At 35.4% G+C, this 18137-nt stretch overlaps 2 protein-coding genes across 3 annotated transcripts in view; one reads left to right on the forward strand and one right to left on the reverse strand.

Moving 5' to 3' along the window:
* Positions 1–4955, reverse strand: part of IMMP1L (inner mitochondrial membrane peptidase subunit 1) — an 82427-nt gene extending 77472 nt beyond the window's left edge. Inside the window, exon 1 of one of the 2 annotated variants that reach the window (XM_047071053.1) lies at positions 4903–4955. The gene's annotated coding sequence lies outside the window, so the exon portion shown is untranslated. Of the gene's footprint in view, positions 1–4871 lie in introns of both variants that reach the window. The other variant, XM_047071055.1, reaches the window with a different exon arrangement.
* Positions 4956–5127: 172 nt separating this feature from the next.
* The window catches only part of ELP4 (elongator acetyltransferase complex subunit 4), a 249110-nt gene continuing 236100 nt past the window's right edge, over positions 5128–18137 (forward strand). Inside the window, exons 1-2 of the mRNA XM_047070348.1 lie at positions 5128–5360; positions 13026–13061. Coding sequence (XP_046926304.1) covers positions 5138–5360; positions 13026–13061 — 259 coding nt within the window. The 5' untranslated portion in view covers positions 5128–5137. The remainder of the gene's footprint in view (positions 5361–13025; positions 13062–18137) is intronic.

Consider the following 18137-nt stretch of genomic DNA (forward strand, 5'->3'; position numbering starts at 1 on the left):
GTGGCCTTTAGGAGGAAGAAAACTTGTGGAGTACAGGAGAATGAATAAATGCTAGAGTAGAGAGAGTAAGGAAATTTACAAAATGATGTGCCTAGAGAGGCAAGTAGAGGGAACTACATGCAAGTGCTTAGTATTGTTTTTATATTATCAGATTTCTATTTAGAAAGGATTAGGATAGCTCTTGAATAAAGAATATACTGCAGGTGAACCATGATGAGGGCTATATGTCCCAGAATGGATTAGAAAGCTATGAAAATGGGGCGCCTGGGTGGCTCAGTCGGTTAAGCCTCCGACTTCAGCTCAAGTCACGATCTCACAGTCCGTGAGTTCGAGCCCCGCGTCAGGCTCTGGGCTGATGGCTCGGAGCCTGGAGCCTGCTTCCGATTCTGTGTCTCCCTCTCTCTCTGACCCTCCCCCGTTCATGCTCTGTCTCTCTCTGTCTCAAAAATAAATAAACGTTAAAAAAAAAAAAATTAAAAAAAAAAAAAGAAAGAAAGCTATGAAAAAGTAAACTCCATAGGTCTTGGCAATGTAATGGATACGGCAGAATGATGCTTGAAAGAGGACCTGAGTGGGGCACCTGGGTGGCTCAGTCAGTTAAACGTCAGACTCTGGTTTCGGCTCAGGTCATAATCTCACAGTTTTTGAGTTCGAGCCCTGCATGGGGCTCTTCACTGACATTGAGGAGCTTGCTTGGGATTCCCTCCCTTTCTCTCTCTCTGTCTCTCTGCCCCTCCCCTGCTTGCACTCTATCTCTCTCTCAAAATAAATAAACATTCAAAAAAAAAAAAAAAAAAAGAGGACCAGAGTGTAAGTGAGGTTACTTGTCTTAGGCAGCTAATTCTGTAAATGGTCCTATCATTTACGGAGATACAAAACACAAGAGAAAATTCATTCTTGGGCATTAGGAGTTTGAGGTCCCACTAAGATTTTCAAGAAACAGGTAAAGTAAATACCTGAATTTATACTTCTGGAAGTCAGAGAAGCGTTCTGGACTATTTATGTTAATCATTGATATATAAATGGTAACTGAAGTCCTGGGACTGGATAAAAGTAAGAATATGGAATAAAAAGTCAAAATGGTCTTAAGGATTGCAAGATTTAATGGCAGAAAGGAGGGAAAAGAGCTTCTTTTCTTTTACACACCTTAGCCATCGAATTGTCCCCCCCCCTTTCAAAAACTGATCCTTCTCCTATGCTATGATTTCCATTCCTTGTATCTCATTCAGGTCCTTTGCTTTATCAGTTGTCTAGAATTATTTTCCAGGGCCTATTTTCTTTCTCTCTTTAAGAAAACTCCTCCCTTAAACCTTTGTCATCTCCCTCCATCCCCCTTCACAGGAAAGCTTTCTAAAATGTAAAATGGTCTACTTTTACAGAATATTCACTTGCCATTCAATTCTAAATATAATTATTTTACTTTTAATTTTACTACTCCATCAAATCTTCCTTTAACAAAATATGAGAAACATTATTACTAAATCAAATAAACACTTCCCAACTCTTACTTTACTTTCTGTTCCTCTGCCCACTTTTTTTTTTTTTTTTTTTTTTATTTTACTTTTTTTTTTTTTTTTTTTTTGAGAGGCAGAGAGAGACAGAGTGTGAGCGGGGGAGGGCCAGAGAGAGAGAGGGAGACACAAAATCCGAAGCAGGCTCCAGGCTCCCAGCTGTCAGCACAGAGCCTGATGTGGGGCTTGAACCCACGAACCGTGAGATCATGACCTGAGCCGAAGTTGGACACCCAACCAACTGAGCCACTCAGGCGCCCCAACTGCCCACTTTTTAAATGTTCATATACCCCAAAGTTTATTCTTGGTTCTTTTTTCTTCTCATCTTAAAGTATATATTTCCTTGGTGACTTTATCCATTCCCTTGATGTAAACTCCCAACATGTGCTAATTAATTTCAAATCTATATGTTTCATCTAGAGATCCCTCTGTCACATAACCCACGGTGTATTGGACATCTCTAGTTGGATACTACAAGGGTACCTCCAATTAAACATATTCAAAACAGGGGCATCTGGGTTGCTCAGTAGGTTAAGCATCTGACTTCGGCTCAGGTCATGATGTCACCATTCCTGAGTTCAAGTCCCACGTCAGGCTCTGTGCTGACAGCTCAGAGCCTGGGGCCTGTTTCATTCAGATTCTGTGTCTCACTCTCTGTCTCTGCACCCACCCCCCTCGTACTCTGTCTCTCTCTCTCAAAAATAAACATTAAAAAATTTTTAAACATATTCAAAACAGATTTTAAAAACTCATTTTATTATCTCCCATTTTGTACAACTAACACGAGAACTACAAAATTCTGCTGTTTTCCTTTATTCTTGATCCTCTGTTATTCACAAACCCGTTCAAAGCAGAAACCTGTTAGTCATCTTTGATTCCTCCTGTCAACTTTCCTTGGTCATATCAATTCTACTCCTCATAGTAATCTCTAATTCATTTCATGTTTTTTATCCCAATCGATTCTCTTCTAGTATACTCTTAGCCAAAACACAACAATCAAAAATGATCATCATGCTAATACTTTACTTAAAATTTTTAAGTGATTTCCCATTTCCCATTATTTTTACAAAAAATAAGAACCACAACCTTAAAAAAAAAAAAATCAGTTAGACCTTTGTCTAACTTCTCCAGTCTCTTCTTAGCACTCTGTATAAATCATGAGAACTAACCTGCACAGAAGCAATGGGTGCAGATTTATTGAAGAAAGTCTCTGCATTCTCTGTAATGGCTTTCATTGTGTATAATGTCCTCATCTCTTACACATCCTTCATCCACACAGGTTAAACTTCCTTTTCAGTAGAAACTTCCCACAGCCCCCCTCTCTCAGTCCAAGTTAGGTAACCTGCATTTGTCCTCCAAGGATTTATAATGTACTTTACTATCCTATTTACCCACTTTCCTCCCAGAACTCAAGGAGAAAAGAAACTATTCTTTCTCCTATAACCTGAATGCTTAGCATACTGCCTGGGATTTAGTATGTGCTCAACAAACAATTGTTGTTAATTATTAAGTTGTTATTAATCATTATTAACACCACACCTAAACACATTTTTTTAACTCTTCCCTCCCACAAATACCTCATTTATTCCAATGTTTTATACACAACTCTACATACTGGTAAATTCAAGATTTTGCTTTGAGGGCAAAAGTTTTGTCTTCATCAAAAAAAAAAATTACGATAGATTAATTTATTCTATGATCATGTTATATGAAAGATACAGCCTCATTTCAAGAATGGCTTTGTGTGCATATATACGGCATGCTTTCCTAATTATAAAGTTGAAAAACAATTCTTCATTTCTAGTAATAAGATAAACAAAGCATCATACCATTGCCTTTAGAAAACTAACGGGTGAAGTAAATGGAGTAGAAAATAAGGGAATATGTAGTAAAGAAGCCCATAAACATTCAATATTGGTAGTATTTCAAAGTTTTCAGAGCAGCAAAAATATCCAAGAAGTTTCCATTTGATATTAGACTGCTTTGTTCCTTTTGTTTTGGCCTTAGTACTTATTCACCACAGGAAAATATTAGCACCAATTGTCCAATGTGTTCACTTCAACTGCTATGCTGTTTTCTACATGTTAATCTTGTATCCCCAAATGAGAACATTTTTACTTCAATAGGCCTAAAATGACATATTAGGTCTAAGCAGAAAGCAAGCACTCAACAGCTATTTATTGAATAATTTAGATTACAAATATATACTGATGAAAGAGTCTAAATGAAAGCATCTAAACCTTGATCAAGCTTTGCAGCTGATATATTGTTAAAGAGTAAGGTGGTTTGTTTTGTAGTCTTAACATTTTACTTTAAAAACAAAAACAAAACCCACCAGCCACTATTTCACAATACTAACTGCAATTTATCAAACAGAACAGGCCAAAAAGTTTTAACAAGTCACTGCGATTTAAAACAATCCTATGGCAAGAATTTCAGTGAGGTTGGATATACTTTTAAAGTATCACTGATCACTGTCAAAACCAATAATCTAGTAATGCAGGCATGATTTGGGAGTCTATTTTAGTTTAGTCATTTGTCAATCGTGAATACCTTAAAAATCACTCCTCGAACCAGCTCAGTTTTGAGAAAAGTTTTAAATCCAAAGACACATCTCTAAATCACATCTTTTTTCAGCACATAAAATTCTAATAAAAAAGCTCTCAATTCAGAGTTCACAAATCACTAGAAAAAGAAAGTACATACACATCCAATACTCACCAGGTTTTTTTGGGGGGGAGGGGGTGGCGGGGGAAGAGACTTAAAGTATTTTCTGTTATTTGCAGCTGCCTTAACAGCAAATGACAATTAAATGTGTGAACAAGGTTGTCAGAGTAACACTTGTCATTCACACTACTTATGGAAACGCGCCCCAAGACTTCCAGAAGCACTAATTAAAATTAACGAAAGCTTCTCACGGGGACTTGTCAGAGAAGTACATTTTGTCATTTGCTGTTTGAAACAGGAACACCAAATCGCCTCAAAGCTCAAGAGTTTTCCCCTTAAGGTCTAAATCCAACCCACCTCCCTCGCATCGGCACTGATGAACTGAGCCCAGATGCTGAGCAAGCAACTCATTAAGAGTTCCAATTCCAATTTCTTCAATATAACACAACCATCCCAAGAAAGAAAAAAAAGAAAGAAAAAGGAAAAAAACAATCCTGATGTTAAAGGCGGTATGAATTTTCTTTCAGAAATCAGAAGAGAAAGAGGCGAGGGAAAACATCTTTTCTCTTTACCAAGGAGCGGTGAAAGGTGCAATTTCCCAGTGGTAGTTTCTAGACATATCGCTCCTTTACTAGCCTTTTCTTTAACTCAGAGTGAATACTCAAAACGGGAAAAATTTTGAACACGACCCACCTCTATCCCCAAAGAACCAAGGTAGACTCACCCAGGACTCAGGTGGGCCTTTCTCACCTGGGCCCCAGAAAAGTCCGCCGTCCCCACGTAGAGCTCACTTTTCAGCAATCCTCCTTGCGATTGGTTGACTGGAAAGAGAACTCTCAATCCTATTGGCCACGAGAGCCGTGGTACTGGGCAAGGAGGCGGGAGTTTGGGACTGGCTCTGACAGGCCCGCTGCTTGAGTTCCCAGAGTTCCTATTGGGTCAACGCGGGAAGCTCCAAGATGGCGGCAGTGGCGACCTGCGGCACCGGCGCTGGGAGTACTGGATCTATGGTGGCGGCAGGCAGCAAGAACAACGTCACCAGTTTCCAGAGGAGGGGTCCTAGAGCCAGCGGTTCTGACAGCAGCTATTCTCGACTGGTGTCCATCGCGGGCACACGACCGTCGGTACGGAATGGACAGCTGCTGGTATCAACTGGGCTCCCAGCCCTGGACCAGCTCTTAGGTCGGTTCAGAACGGAGATTTGGGTTTAGGGAGGGCACCTGCCGGGGAAGCCACCCTAACCTCACGTCTCTCTCTCCCCCTCAGCCTTCGGACGTGCAGAGGATAGTCCGGTCTGATAGTGACGGAGGGGAGGAAGGGTTACACTGAGACTTTTAAATGCTGTTACTGCTCCCACTTTCTACTGTGGTTCTGGCCCACCAACCTTTTTTAGGTTACGACGGGATCCCTACATATTTTTTGTTTGTTTGTTTGTTTTCTTGAAATGCTGCCTAATAAGGGGGAATCATTAATACTTGGAGACGGTTTGGCCTTCATCTCTAGGATCCCCTCCTGGCCTCTGATTGCACCCTCTGTCAACCCCAGGTAGTTCGTGGTTTGGCCTAACCTACAAAAGTTTGTATCATTGTGAGAGATTTGAAAATGCTGGGGGGAAAAAAAAAAAAAGTAACTTCCCTTCTTTCACCGCCAGGCTGCTTATCTCCTGGTTCTGAATCTTTAAACAAACTCTACTGGCTTTTAAGGGAATGGATGTTAAAGGCTTATGTGGATTCAAAGTAGTTAAATCCTGTTGTTGATATTGATGGTCATACTAGTGTCTGCGTTAAATATATGTATATAAATTTTTGTTAATTTTTTTCTCTATATATTTTGCCTCCCGGAGTTAAACTCCAAAGATACATTTAAGGTTAATTCCTATTTTAATGAGAAAAAGAAATCCAGTTCTTAGGTCTTCCTGTAAAATCTGTAATTTTTCATGAGAAGCCTACTGAAGAGTAGCTTGTTTCATAACTATTATGTTGCAGAGATTGACCACATTAGATTGGTAGGACAGAGCTGCTGTGTTAAGAGCTTGTAAATTAGTTAATACCTGTTAGAATCATTAAAATTGGTCTATGTTTATATTTCATAACTTCTATATAGTATGTGATATGTGTCAGTTAAATCTTGTACACTTTCATAAAATATTATAAATGACGTTGCTGGTTCTTGTACTTCACTTGACATTTCTCTATTTTTTACCCTTCAAGGTACACTTTTCAGGTAGGTTTAGTGCAAAGGAAATTGACAAGGCAAGCAAACTGTGAGAAAGACTGTGGCTTCTTGTCTCTGTTATTTCACGTCCTTAACTGGATCCTGGTTATTTCTACATAAATTTAAGTATTTTCATTTAATTGTTTTAAGTCCGTTGCCTTCCTCAATTTCATGGTACTAAAAACAAATGATTCAAAATATCTAGTTAGCAAATATTTATCTCACTTTTTTCCCTGGTGAATTTTACCTGGTGTTGTCCTATATTTGAACTGAAAGCTTGAAAGCTGTTCTTAGTCCTTGCCTTTTTTTTTTTTTTTTTAATTCAGTGGCGATCTGTAACTTCATTCACTTGATCCTGAAGCTATTCAAACAAAAAGGTCACATTTCTGACATTATACCTTCAGTTTCTCATTAGAATAACAAAATGCCTACCACAGTTCCTGGCATATAGTTGATTCTCATTAAGGTCTTGATTGAAAGAAAAATAATGCGTAAAAAAAAAGAAAAAAAAAAAAACCCTGGACAAGAGATTCTGAAACACGTAGGTTGAGTTATGTGTTTGAGCTCTAAAAACAGACACAAATACAGTGATGTGAACAGAGTCATAAAACTAGAGACCGTCTATCTAGGCTGATCTTTGGGCTTCAAATTTAGTGTTCACTATGCTACAGCTGTCTCGAATTTTTGAGAACTCTTAAGTGGCTTTAAGCATTCATCAAACCTAAGACTAATGATTTAAGTATGTGTCTTAAAGCACCCACCAAAAAGTTAACCCAAAGCACCTTCCTTATGTGTTTCTACAATGATATAAACTTGAACTATAATTTAAAAATCTTCCAGATTTTCTTGAGGGAGACCCTAGTATTTGACTGTAATAAGCTTATGCTGAAAATTGGTGTTCATTAAGATCATTGAAATAGGTATCAGTTTTTGGATATTTTGAAATATATTTTGCATGTATACAGTTAATTCTCAAAGAGCACAGAAGTTGAAGAGGTTGTTATTATAGAAGTTAGTACATTTGGAATAATAAATATGTCTAGAAGTATTTTAGTTGTTAACTTCTTAATGGCATTTTTGTATTTTGATTTTTTTATTTTGTATAGCTCTGTAGAGCAAATCCATTACATTTGTTTTACATTAAAATATTATTTGGAAGTGAAACATTTGGCTGCTTATGTGTATACACATAAATGTAAGTAATTAGATTATATTGTTATTCTAAAATATTATTTGACTCAGATTGTGACAAGCCTAATATAACCATATTGTGACAAAATATGATAGTAGGATGTTATGATACCAGAATGGTGAAACTGTGCTATAACATTGTATTTATTGCCTAAATGTATTTTGTGGTTACTGTGTAACAAGTAAATATTGTATTGTCACTGCCATGCGGTGCAGTGATTTTTACTACTGCCACTGTGATGTCAATGTAATTTTAAGCATAGATGCAAAATATATTTAAATGTATATTTGAATATATTACACAGGCAAATTGAATGTTGGTCTTTTGAACATATGCTGATATTTCTATTCATATTCCCAAGTGCTTTATAAATTTGAGGATTCCCCATATCAACATCTTTTAAATGTGATCTAATCATATTAAATACTTTTGTTATGACAACTTAAATTTTGTTAGATATTGACATACATTTTCCAACTTGGCCACATTGAAATTTTTTCAAATTCTAAGATTTCCTAACCCAGGCTCCCAGCCTTGCCTTTCCAGGACATTTATGTTGTTATACGAGGACACTATATGTAAATATTTCATTTTTCTTCTTCTAAAGATTGGCAAAAAGTTTACAGTAAGTGAAGAATTCTGGCAGGATTTCTTTTTTTCTAGAATAAAAAAATATAGCTCATCCTAGGATCATATTGTCTAACCTGGAGGAATTTTCCCCAACCTCATCCTTCAAAAGGATACTTGAAGAAAGAGTGATTTCCCAGGTTTGACTGGCTTAAAATTTATGTGCTGTTTGGAACTTACTCAGTTTTGACAGTCAAGCGAATAGAAGATAGGAATTTGGGATAAATAATAGTTCGGGAAGAACACTCCAAAGAAGCCTGATGGTTGCTGCCATTTTCAACACTAATGTCAAAAAGTAAAAATACTGGTGGGCTTATTTCCTTTGCACCACAGTGTCTTAATATAGAGTGTGAAATGTACTTTGAGTTTGGACTATAAAAAATAATCCTGGTTATGATAGTTTAGCAACTGGTATCTGTACATTTAAGGGAAATGTAGCTTATTCCTTTGTATTGTTATATAAAACTGTTTCATATAATTTAAACTACAGAACCATTCTCACTGTTAGTAGCTTTTTCTATTTTGTTTCCCATATTTGCCCAGCTAATAGTTTTGATAATCAAGAATTGTCAGGATATTTACTACCTCCTAGTGACAGATGAAAAAGTTGAATTGTTAACGAAATAAACTGCAATTTAATTTGAGGTATGCTATTAAGTAGTTAAGGACATTGCTATGAACCAAGGAAAGAATATGAACTTTTTGTGCATTGTTTTTTCCCTAAAAGGACCTTCTATGATTTTATACAAAACTATTCCTTTATAGAAAACACTAGAAAGAACTGATATAAATCGTTGTCTTTCCTGACTTTTTGTTCTTTTCCCTTTTACTTCCTGTAACTGAAAAAGGAGATGTCTTTGTAACATTTCACTTCTGGGCCTTCTTGTCCCAATATATTAATTTGGCCTTGCTTACCCAGAATTTATAGCTTAATTAGAGATTTGTTTTGGGAAGTGTATGGGGATTGAATTTTCTACCTTTAAAATCATTTTCTGGGGTCCCTGGCGAGCTCAGTTGGTAGAGCATGTGACTTTTGATATCAGGGTTGTGAGTTCAAGCCCCACATTGGACATGGAGTCTACTTAAAAAAAAAAAAAAATTGTAGGAGTGCCTGGGTGGCTCAGTCAGTTAAGCATCGACTCTTGATTTCTGCTCAGGTCTTGATCTCAAGGTTGGTGGGATTGAGCCCTGCATGGGGCTTCACACTGTCAGAGCCTGCTTGGAATTCTCTCTTCCTACTACTCCACCACACATGCACATGCTCTCAAAATAAATAGACATTTAAAAAACAAAAGTTATAAAAATTAAAATTTTAAATCATTTGCTAATTATTCACATGAATAAAAAACAACCCTTTGTATTTTAAAAATCATAAAATTTCAAGATAATTGTCAAGATCTTAAATTTTCTGGTAATGTTTCCTAAAGTATTAGATTTTTTCCTAGTTTTCAGACAAAATGCTGTGTCATTTTAAAAATTTAAAACCTTGAAATTAACACTTTAAAAGAATCCTCAAGCTTTCAAACTCATTATCTTACATGTTGGTAAACTATTCTACCTGTATTTTTAGTAAGCTGGAAATACATAGACTTATTAAAGAAATCCATAAGTAAAACCAAGAGTTTATTTGCTTAGTGACTTCAATGTGATGATTGCTCTGAGATCTGATTAAAAGAGAAAGGAGGCAATAAACAAGACCATTTCACTCCTTATGTTTCATCACAGAAATAAGATGATTGCTTCCTTTCCTGTTACGTACCTGTCAAACATTTTAGTGAACTATTGGGAAAAGATAGTCTATTTTAATTGGGAACTATTAATGTGAAATCTGTGTTCCTTTTCAAATAAAATTACTAATGGATATTTGCATTTAAACATATATTAAAACGAGCTTTGGTTCAATGTAGCATGTCAAGATAGCCTGTCATGGTTGGTTGCTTAAGCTTTGGATTTTTTGATGAAGGCATAGCTACAAACTTGCTCAAACTTACGTCAGAACCTCAGTGTATCAAGTGAGGCATATCAAAATACCTTATATAAACAGGTATTTTAGGGAAATGTAAGGTGTTGTCACACTGAAATTTGGAAGAACAGAGGAACTTTGCTGCTATATGTGTGTGTATATGTCCATATCAAATCCTTTCACCTCATACACACACAATAAAAGTTTGAATTTTAAAATAGTAATAAGGTGGCTTCATCTTATTCCCCATGACCAACCTTCAAAATGACCAAACTTTACCTGAGCCCTCCAAATTTGAATCTAGTAAATTTACATAATAGAACGCTTTAGAAAAAAAAATTTACCTTTTTAAAACAACTTTTTTTTTTTAATTTTAGAGAGACAGAACGTGAGTTGGGGAGAGAAGCAGAGAGAGAGAAAATCTTGAGCAGGACCCACGCCCATGGTGGAGCCCGATGCAGGGCTCAATCTCAGGACCCTGAGGTCATGACCTGAGCCAAAATCCAGAGTTGGATGCTTAACCAACTAAGCCACCCAGGGGCCCCAAAACTTCCTTTTTGTAAGAGAAGTTCTGATAGTATATTAAGATGATTGGTTAAAGTCATTAAAATGTCCTCATTTTATGTTGTTTTAAGTAATGTTCAAAGTTTCCAAACATAGAATTTTAATGTACATGAGATTTTAAGATTTAATTGGGTGGCATTTCCTGAATTATCAGAAACAGTGGATTACTTGAATCATTCTTACAGAAAATTGCCTTCTTAGCATACACTCATTTGTGATGCTTTGTATAATGCTTTGCTTAACTAATTCATCAATGGGAAGTATTCTTACTAAGTCTTATTACTATAGTGATCACTATCACATAATGATAAATCTTTAATGATTTGTTTTAATTAGAAAATAATGGCCAGAATGGTAACAGCTATTACTGAATACCTCTCTGAGCCAGACACTTGAGAACTAGGTATCACTTCATTTACTCAGGAAACTATTCCTTGATCTGTTCTTATCATCACACTGTGAATAACATTCACACACAAAAAAAATCTTTTAATTCTATAACTATTCCAGTTGTATGCCTTACATAAATTCTTACTTTGAGGCTACATGAATGTAGACCCAGGGATGTTTAGGTTAGAAACCTAAATCTTTCCTATAAGAAATATGGAAAGAAAAGCAGCTAACTTTTATAGCATCTCCTCTAGACTAGACTGCAGTCTGCTATATCCATCTATTAGTTCATCTTAAATATACACACAATGATGATTAGTATACAAATGCTTGTTTTTTCATGTACGGGAAAGTACAGAAATAAGCAATTAGAAAGTAATATGCTCCACACGGATCAAAACATCAGTGGTAGTCTAGATGTAGCACAAACTTTGTAAAAGTAAACATTGAGCCTAATCTTAGAGAAGATCTTTTGTTTCTCCGATCCTTCATGGTTGTTATCCTGTATATTTCAACTTACGTGAATCTTTTATTTGGAACAACATTTGAAGTTATCCTATGTAGTCTGGTGTGACTTCAAATGCTGTCATGAAAGAACATATCTAAATGTGAAATTAAAATATAGATTTAGTCTATAACAAATCCTTCTAAACATAAAAATGTATAAATTACTACTTTCTTCTTTTTAAAATCTTCTTCTCTAACAACTTGAAATGTTCTACCTGTAGTCATCAAGTCACCAAAGTCACCAAGTGTGTTCATGTATGTGACCAAATTTCACATTCGTTGAAACATAACATTTATGCATATTTGCAAGGTCAAAATGTAAACACTATCAAGGGAACTTTTCATACTAAGTTTTTCTATATAATGTTTGCCACTACAAAATTTGTTGGGGGAAGAGTTCTTTATTGGTATTCTGTTTCTTTCCCAGTTTTATGCACCAAAACCGAAAAACACATGTAGGATTGACTTCAATTGTCTACCAGTTTTTACTAGTTTCTTTTTTAATTACTTGAAATATATTTCATTCTTTGAAATACACATTTTATTCTTTGTAAGTGAATTTGCTAGTATAATTTGTAACATTAATTGCAAATAGTAATACTTTTACAAATATTTTTACCAATGTTTCACAAGATATTTGTACTCAAATGTCTTTTTACTGTAGTTCTAGTCTCCAAAAATTTGATTTTAAAATGATTTTTAATGAAATCCCTATTTAAGTTCTATGCTCAGGATCATATTACCCTAATTCAGATATTCAAAACAACATTTCCTTCAAGTATTAAAAATGTATTTTATGATTGTGACCTTTTTGTTTGAAATACAAAAGTATTGTTCATTTTAAATTCTAAATGTATTTAAGAGTATGCACAGTCTTTGCGTATATTATTCATAATGAAAAAAATTAGCTTAATTATCAGGGTTATTTTCCCCCAAGGCTTATTAAATGTGAGGGTAAATAATAAAGTGGAATTTCTATTATAATAACCTTTCTTTTTTATGTTGTACTTCTGTAGTATTAAGTTACTGTGAACATTTAGGTCTCGGCTATTGAGTTAATTTATTAACAAGTGCTAAATATAACATTACTGGAACACGTAACTGCAGTTATATTGAATGCTACATGGTCCTATCACAGGAGAAAGGAGGATAGTACAGTATATTATGAAAGTAATTGTAATGTGTAGTGTGTAATTACATATAATATGTAATTATTTCATAATAGCACCTTAAGCAAAGTATTGCAAAGGTAATTAAAATGTTGTTCTCATCTGCAATTTTAAAGTTACTGAAGTAGCAGTTCTTGATAAAGCTTAACTTTTATGCTAAATATAATGTGTATAAAAAGGTAGCTAGATTAATTTTCTTCTTTGTTTTGTTTCACTTCCAGGTGGAGGTTTGGCCGTCGGAACAGTTCTTCTAATTGGTTAGTATGGCATACACACTTTGTTCTTCCTAATCAGAGTTTTCTGTTGTGCATAATGATTTTATGGGTTTGCCTATTCTGATATTAAATATATCACTTTCTATAAGAATTAAGGTAAATTAGAGAGGAAATGCCTTAAGTTTTAATTTAAATTCAAATGTTGATCTGAACTTGAAATAAAGGAAGCAAGTATATCTGAAAATATAGCTCTTATAATTTAAAAATGTTCACAGTGCATTGTCCTCCATTTTTTTTAAAAAAAGCTAAAATCATTGCCAATTGTTTTTTTCTTTTGTTTTGTTTTGTTTTGGAGAATCTCTGTATTTGTATTTTCAGTGGAACTAAAACAGTGATTAGTTTGAGAAGTTGATGTACCAATAAGTCCATTGTATATATATCATACATTTTTATCATTTTCTTCTTATTGAAAGAAAAGTAACAGACCAATAAATCATATTTTGCTCATCTTTAAGCACCAATGGTTCTTATTTAATTATATATACATAATCCCATTTGCCTTATTGTTTAGTTTAGATCATAGAATCTTGGAATTGAAATAAACCTTGGCAGTTACGTAGTCAAAGCTCCCATCTAGCTACAAATCACTTTTCCGTCTAGACACAAATCACTTTTCCATCATCCTTGACAGTAGCAAACACCATTTGAATATAGATTATATAGTTTAAAGGGCTCATTACTTCACAAAAGAATGCATTTTTTTTCAATATATGAAATTTATTGTCAAATTGGTTTCCATACAAAACCCAGTGCTCATCCCAAAAGGTGCCCTCCTCAATACCCATTACCCACCCTCCCCTCCCTCCCACCCCCCATCAACCCTCAGTCCATTCTCAGTTTTTAACAGTCTCTTATGCTTTGGCTCTCTCCCACTCTAACCTCTTTTTTTTTTTTTTTCTACCCCTCCCCCATGAGTTTCTGTTAAGTTTCTCAGGATCCACATAAGAGTGAAAACATATGGTATCTGTCTTTCTCTGTATGGCTTATTTCACTTAGCATCACACTCTCCAGTTCCATCCATGTTGCTACAAAAGGCCATATTTCATTCTTTCTCATTGCCACGTAGTACTCCATTGTGTATATAAACCACAATTTCTTTATCCATTCATCAGTTGATGGACATTTAGGCTCTTTCCATCATTTGGCTATTGTTGAGAGTGCTGCTATAAACATTGGGGTACAAGTGCCCCTATGCATCAGTACTCCTGTATCCCTTGGGTAAATTCCTAGCAGTGCTATTGCTGGGTCATAGGGTAGGTCTATTTTTAATTTTCTGAGGAACCTCCACACTGTTTTCCAGTGTGGCTGCACCAATTTGCATTCCCACCAACAGTGCAAGAGGGTTCCCGTGTCTCCACATCCTCTCCAGCATCTATAGTCTCCTGATTTGTTCATTTTGGCCACTCTGACTGGCGTGAGGTGATATCTGAGTGTGGTTTTGATTTGTATTTCCCTGATGAGGAGTGATGTTGAGCACCTTTTCATGTGCCTGTTGGCCATCCGGATGTCTTCTTTAGAGAAGTGTGTATTCATGTTTTCTGCCCATTTCTTCACTGGGTTATTTGTTTTTCGGGTGTGGAGTTTGGTGAGCTCTTTATAGACTTTGGATACTAGCCCTTTGTCCAATATGTCATTTGCAAATATCTTTTCCCATTCCCTTGGTTGCCTTTTAGTTTTGTTGGTTGTTTCCTTTGCTGTGCAGAAGCTTTTTATCTCAAAAGAATACATTCTTGTTGAAAATGCTATAATGTTTTAGAAAGTTCTTCATATTAATGTTGAACCTGTATAATTTAACAGATTTGTTGTTCCTAATTTTGTCCTCTGGCATAATACAGAATTAATTTATGTACTTCTTCATGTGACACTCTTAAAATACTTGAAAGTAACTATTTTATCGCCTCAGATCTTCTCTAAATGAAATAGAGAGTTTCTTAATCTGCTTTTTATGTGTTGTAGTTTTCACATTCCTCAGTCTCCTGGTATGTTCTTTTGTCGCACCTTTCAGTCAGCACCATCTCTTCAACTGTGCTCAGAACTGAATACGATATTCCAAATTTAGTGTGACCTATATTCAGCATATTGAGACTGTCAAATGTGATAATCCAGATAGAATTATTATTTCTATGCCCAATAAAGTTGCTTTATATTCATTGACTTCTCTTAAAGTAGCAATGAAATGTGTTAAGTATTTTAGAAAACTCTGCTCCAGGAATGACTAAAATGCAAAATGGTTGTGGGGCGCCTGGGTGGCTCAGTCGGTTAAGCATCCAACTGGCTCAGGTCATGATCTTGCAGTTCCCAAGTTCAAGCTCCACATCAAGCTCTGTGCTGACAGCTCAGAGCCTGGAGCCTGCTTCAAATTCTGTCTCCCTCTGTCTCTGCCCTTCCCCTGCTCGTGCTGTATCTCTGTCTGTCTCTCTCTCTCTCTCAAAAATAAATAAACATTAAGCAATTTAAAAAAAAAAAAAAGGACAAAACAGTGGTGTGTAAAATTTGCTACATACATAAGCATTTCTCTAATAAATGAAGCTCAATCTGGAAAACTCAAAAGAGATTTGTAGTATATCTTACTCCCCATCTCTGCTGGATAATTGAAAAGTAGTAATAATAATAGTGGAGCTGCCCTTTATTTAAGTCTCACTCTGGGTAATGTATTGTGGTAAATGTTTTGTACACAATTTTTCCCTTAATATAACAATCTTATAAGATACTACATGTAATCCATATTATCCCCATTTTATATTTTAAGAAATAAGATTCAGAGGAGTGAAGTAACTTTCCCATTATCACATAGTTAGTGAGAGAAGTAGGATTCGAAATCTGGTATGACTGAAAAGTTCATATTTTTTGTAACTGTGCTATGTAGCTTTTTTAATGCTTCATTTAATGATCACAAACACTAAAATAGGAGTTTTATGCCTTTTTTTAGAATAAAGTATTAAATAGTTAAAGAAAGCCTACATTTGTGTGGGCTTTTTCTTTTAGTAAATTTTCAAATTTCTAAACTTGAAAGAGTCCTTCTTTAATTATTCACAATAAGGATACAGGTTGCAGCCGTGCCAAAATTCTTTGTTTTAAGGGAACAAGTTGGTGGTTGCCAGAAGGGAGAATGGTGGGGAGATGAGTAAAATGGGTGAATGGGAGTGGGAGGTACAGGCATCTGGTTATGGAATGCATACATCACAAGGATGAAAGGCAGAGCATAAAGATTCCAGTCGATGGTATTATAATAGTGTTATATGATGAGAGATCATAACCATACTTCTGGTGAACATAGCATAAGGTATAGAGTTGTTGAATCACTATATTGTATTCCTCGAAACTAATGTAACATTGTGTGTCAACTAAACTTCAATTAAAAATATAGTAAAATAAAATTTTTTAAAAAAGAAAAAACTCTTATTTTACATTATCAGCATTTCTTCATGCCAGTCTGAAGTTTTATGTCCATCATAATAAAACAATATACAGAGAATATTATTTAAGATTTGTTTCAGAGGGGCGCCTGGGTGGCGCAGTCGGTTAAGCGTCCGACTTCAGCCAGGTCACGATCTCGCGGTCTGTGAGTTCGAGCCCCGCGTCGGGCTCTGGGCTGATGGCTCAGAGCCTGGAGCCTGTTTCCGATTCTGTGTCTCCCTCTCTCTCTGCCCCTCCCCCGTTCATGCTCTGTCTCTCTCTGTCCCAAAAATAAATAAACGTTGAAAAAAAAAATTAAAAAAAAAAAAGATTTGTTTCAGATATGCAATATTTGTTAAAAATTGGCCTGTATAGTTGCAGCTTATTGCTATCTAAAATATATTAATTTTTAAATTTTTTTAAGTTTACTTATTTTGAGAGAGAGAGAGTAGGGGAGGGGCAGAGAGAGAATGAGAAAGAGAGAATCCCAAGCCGGCTCTGTACTGCCAGATCATGACCTGAGCTGAGATCAAGAATCAGATGCTTAACCAACTGAACCACCCAGGTGCCCCTAAAATATATTAATTTTTAAAAATCATGCCATTGAGTCATTTTGGTCCTGTGTTCAGTCATCATATTTAACACAACCATTAGTTTCCGTGCAGCTCTTGGTGATAAAATATTTGCCAGTTTCTTACCAGCCATTTACTTTGATCACTACAATAGAATTTTCTGGACATTTACCTAGTGCCAAGTCTCTGAATAATATATAACATTTAAGAAAAAGTTAAGTAAAATATGTTCTATAAAATATTTGTGTCACCCATCAGTTTTTAAGGTTAGGGTACAGAATTATTCCTAACAGTAGATGTAAGAGGGAGAAATACCCTGTAATTGAGAATTTCTAGAAATGGTGATGTCAGTCTCATTTTTAAAAACTTATCTTTTAGTTAAGAATTGTTGAAGGATTTTATGGAAAAAATAATTCACAGTTTTAATATCAATAAATAAATACATAAAATACAAAAGGATATCTAGAGAAAATTAGGTTGTCCTTTCAGTTGTTCATCCCCATACCCAGAGACAATACTGTCCTAGTATCTTCCCCAAATATTTTTACTTAAGAAATAAACATGGGAGCACTCTGCTTTTTCCACTTAACACATCTTAGAAATCAGTCCATGTGCATTCATATGCCTCATTCTTCTAACAACTGTGTAAGATTTCATTATATGGATGTGCCATAATTTATTTAAATAATTCCCTATTGATGAATTTAAGTTCCATTTTTCTATTGCTAACAATGCTATTGTACATAATCTTGTATATAAGCTTTGCATACATATGTAAATATCTGTAGACTTGGACACTTGGGTGGCTCAGTTGGTTGAGCGTCCAACTCTTGCTTTCAGCTCAGGTCGTGATCCCAGGGTCATTAGATCAAGCCCCGTGTCCAGCTCTGTGTTGAGCGTAGAGCCTGCTTGATATTCTCTCTCTCTCCCTCTGCACCTCTCTCCTGCTCATGCTCTCTGTCTCTAAAATAAAATTTAAAAAGATATTTTGAAAAATATCTGTAGAATGAATTCTAAGATATAGAGTTGCTTAGTTGTTAAGCATGTTAAATTGTATTAGGTATTATTAGCATGTTAATTAGCATATTAT

The sequence above is a fragment of the Lynx rufus genome, unplaced genomic scaffold (assembly GCF_022079265.1).
Source record: "Lynx rufus isolate CCGP_SWC_20201006 ecotype Redwood Valley unplaced genomic scaffold, mLynRuf1.p SCAF_9, whole genome shotgun sequence".
NCBI lineage: Eukaryota > Metazoa > Chordata > Mammalia > Carnivora > Felidae > Lynx > Lynx rufus.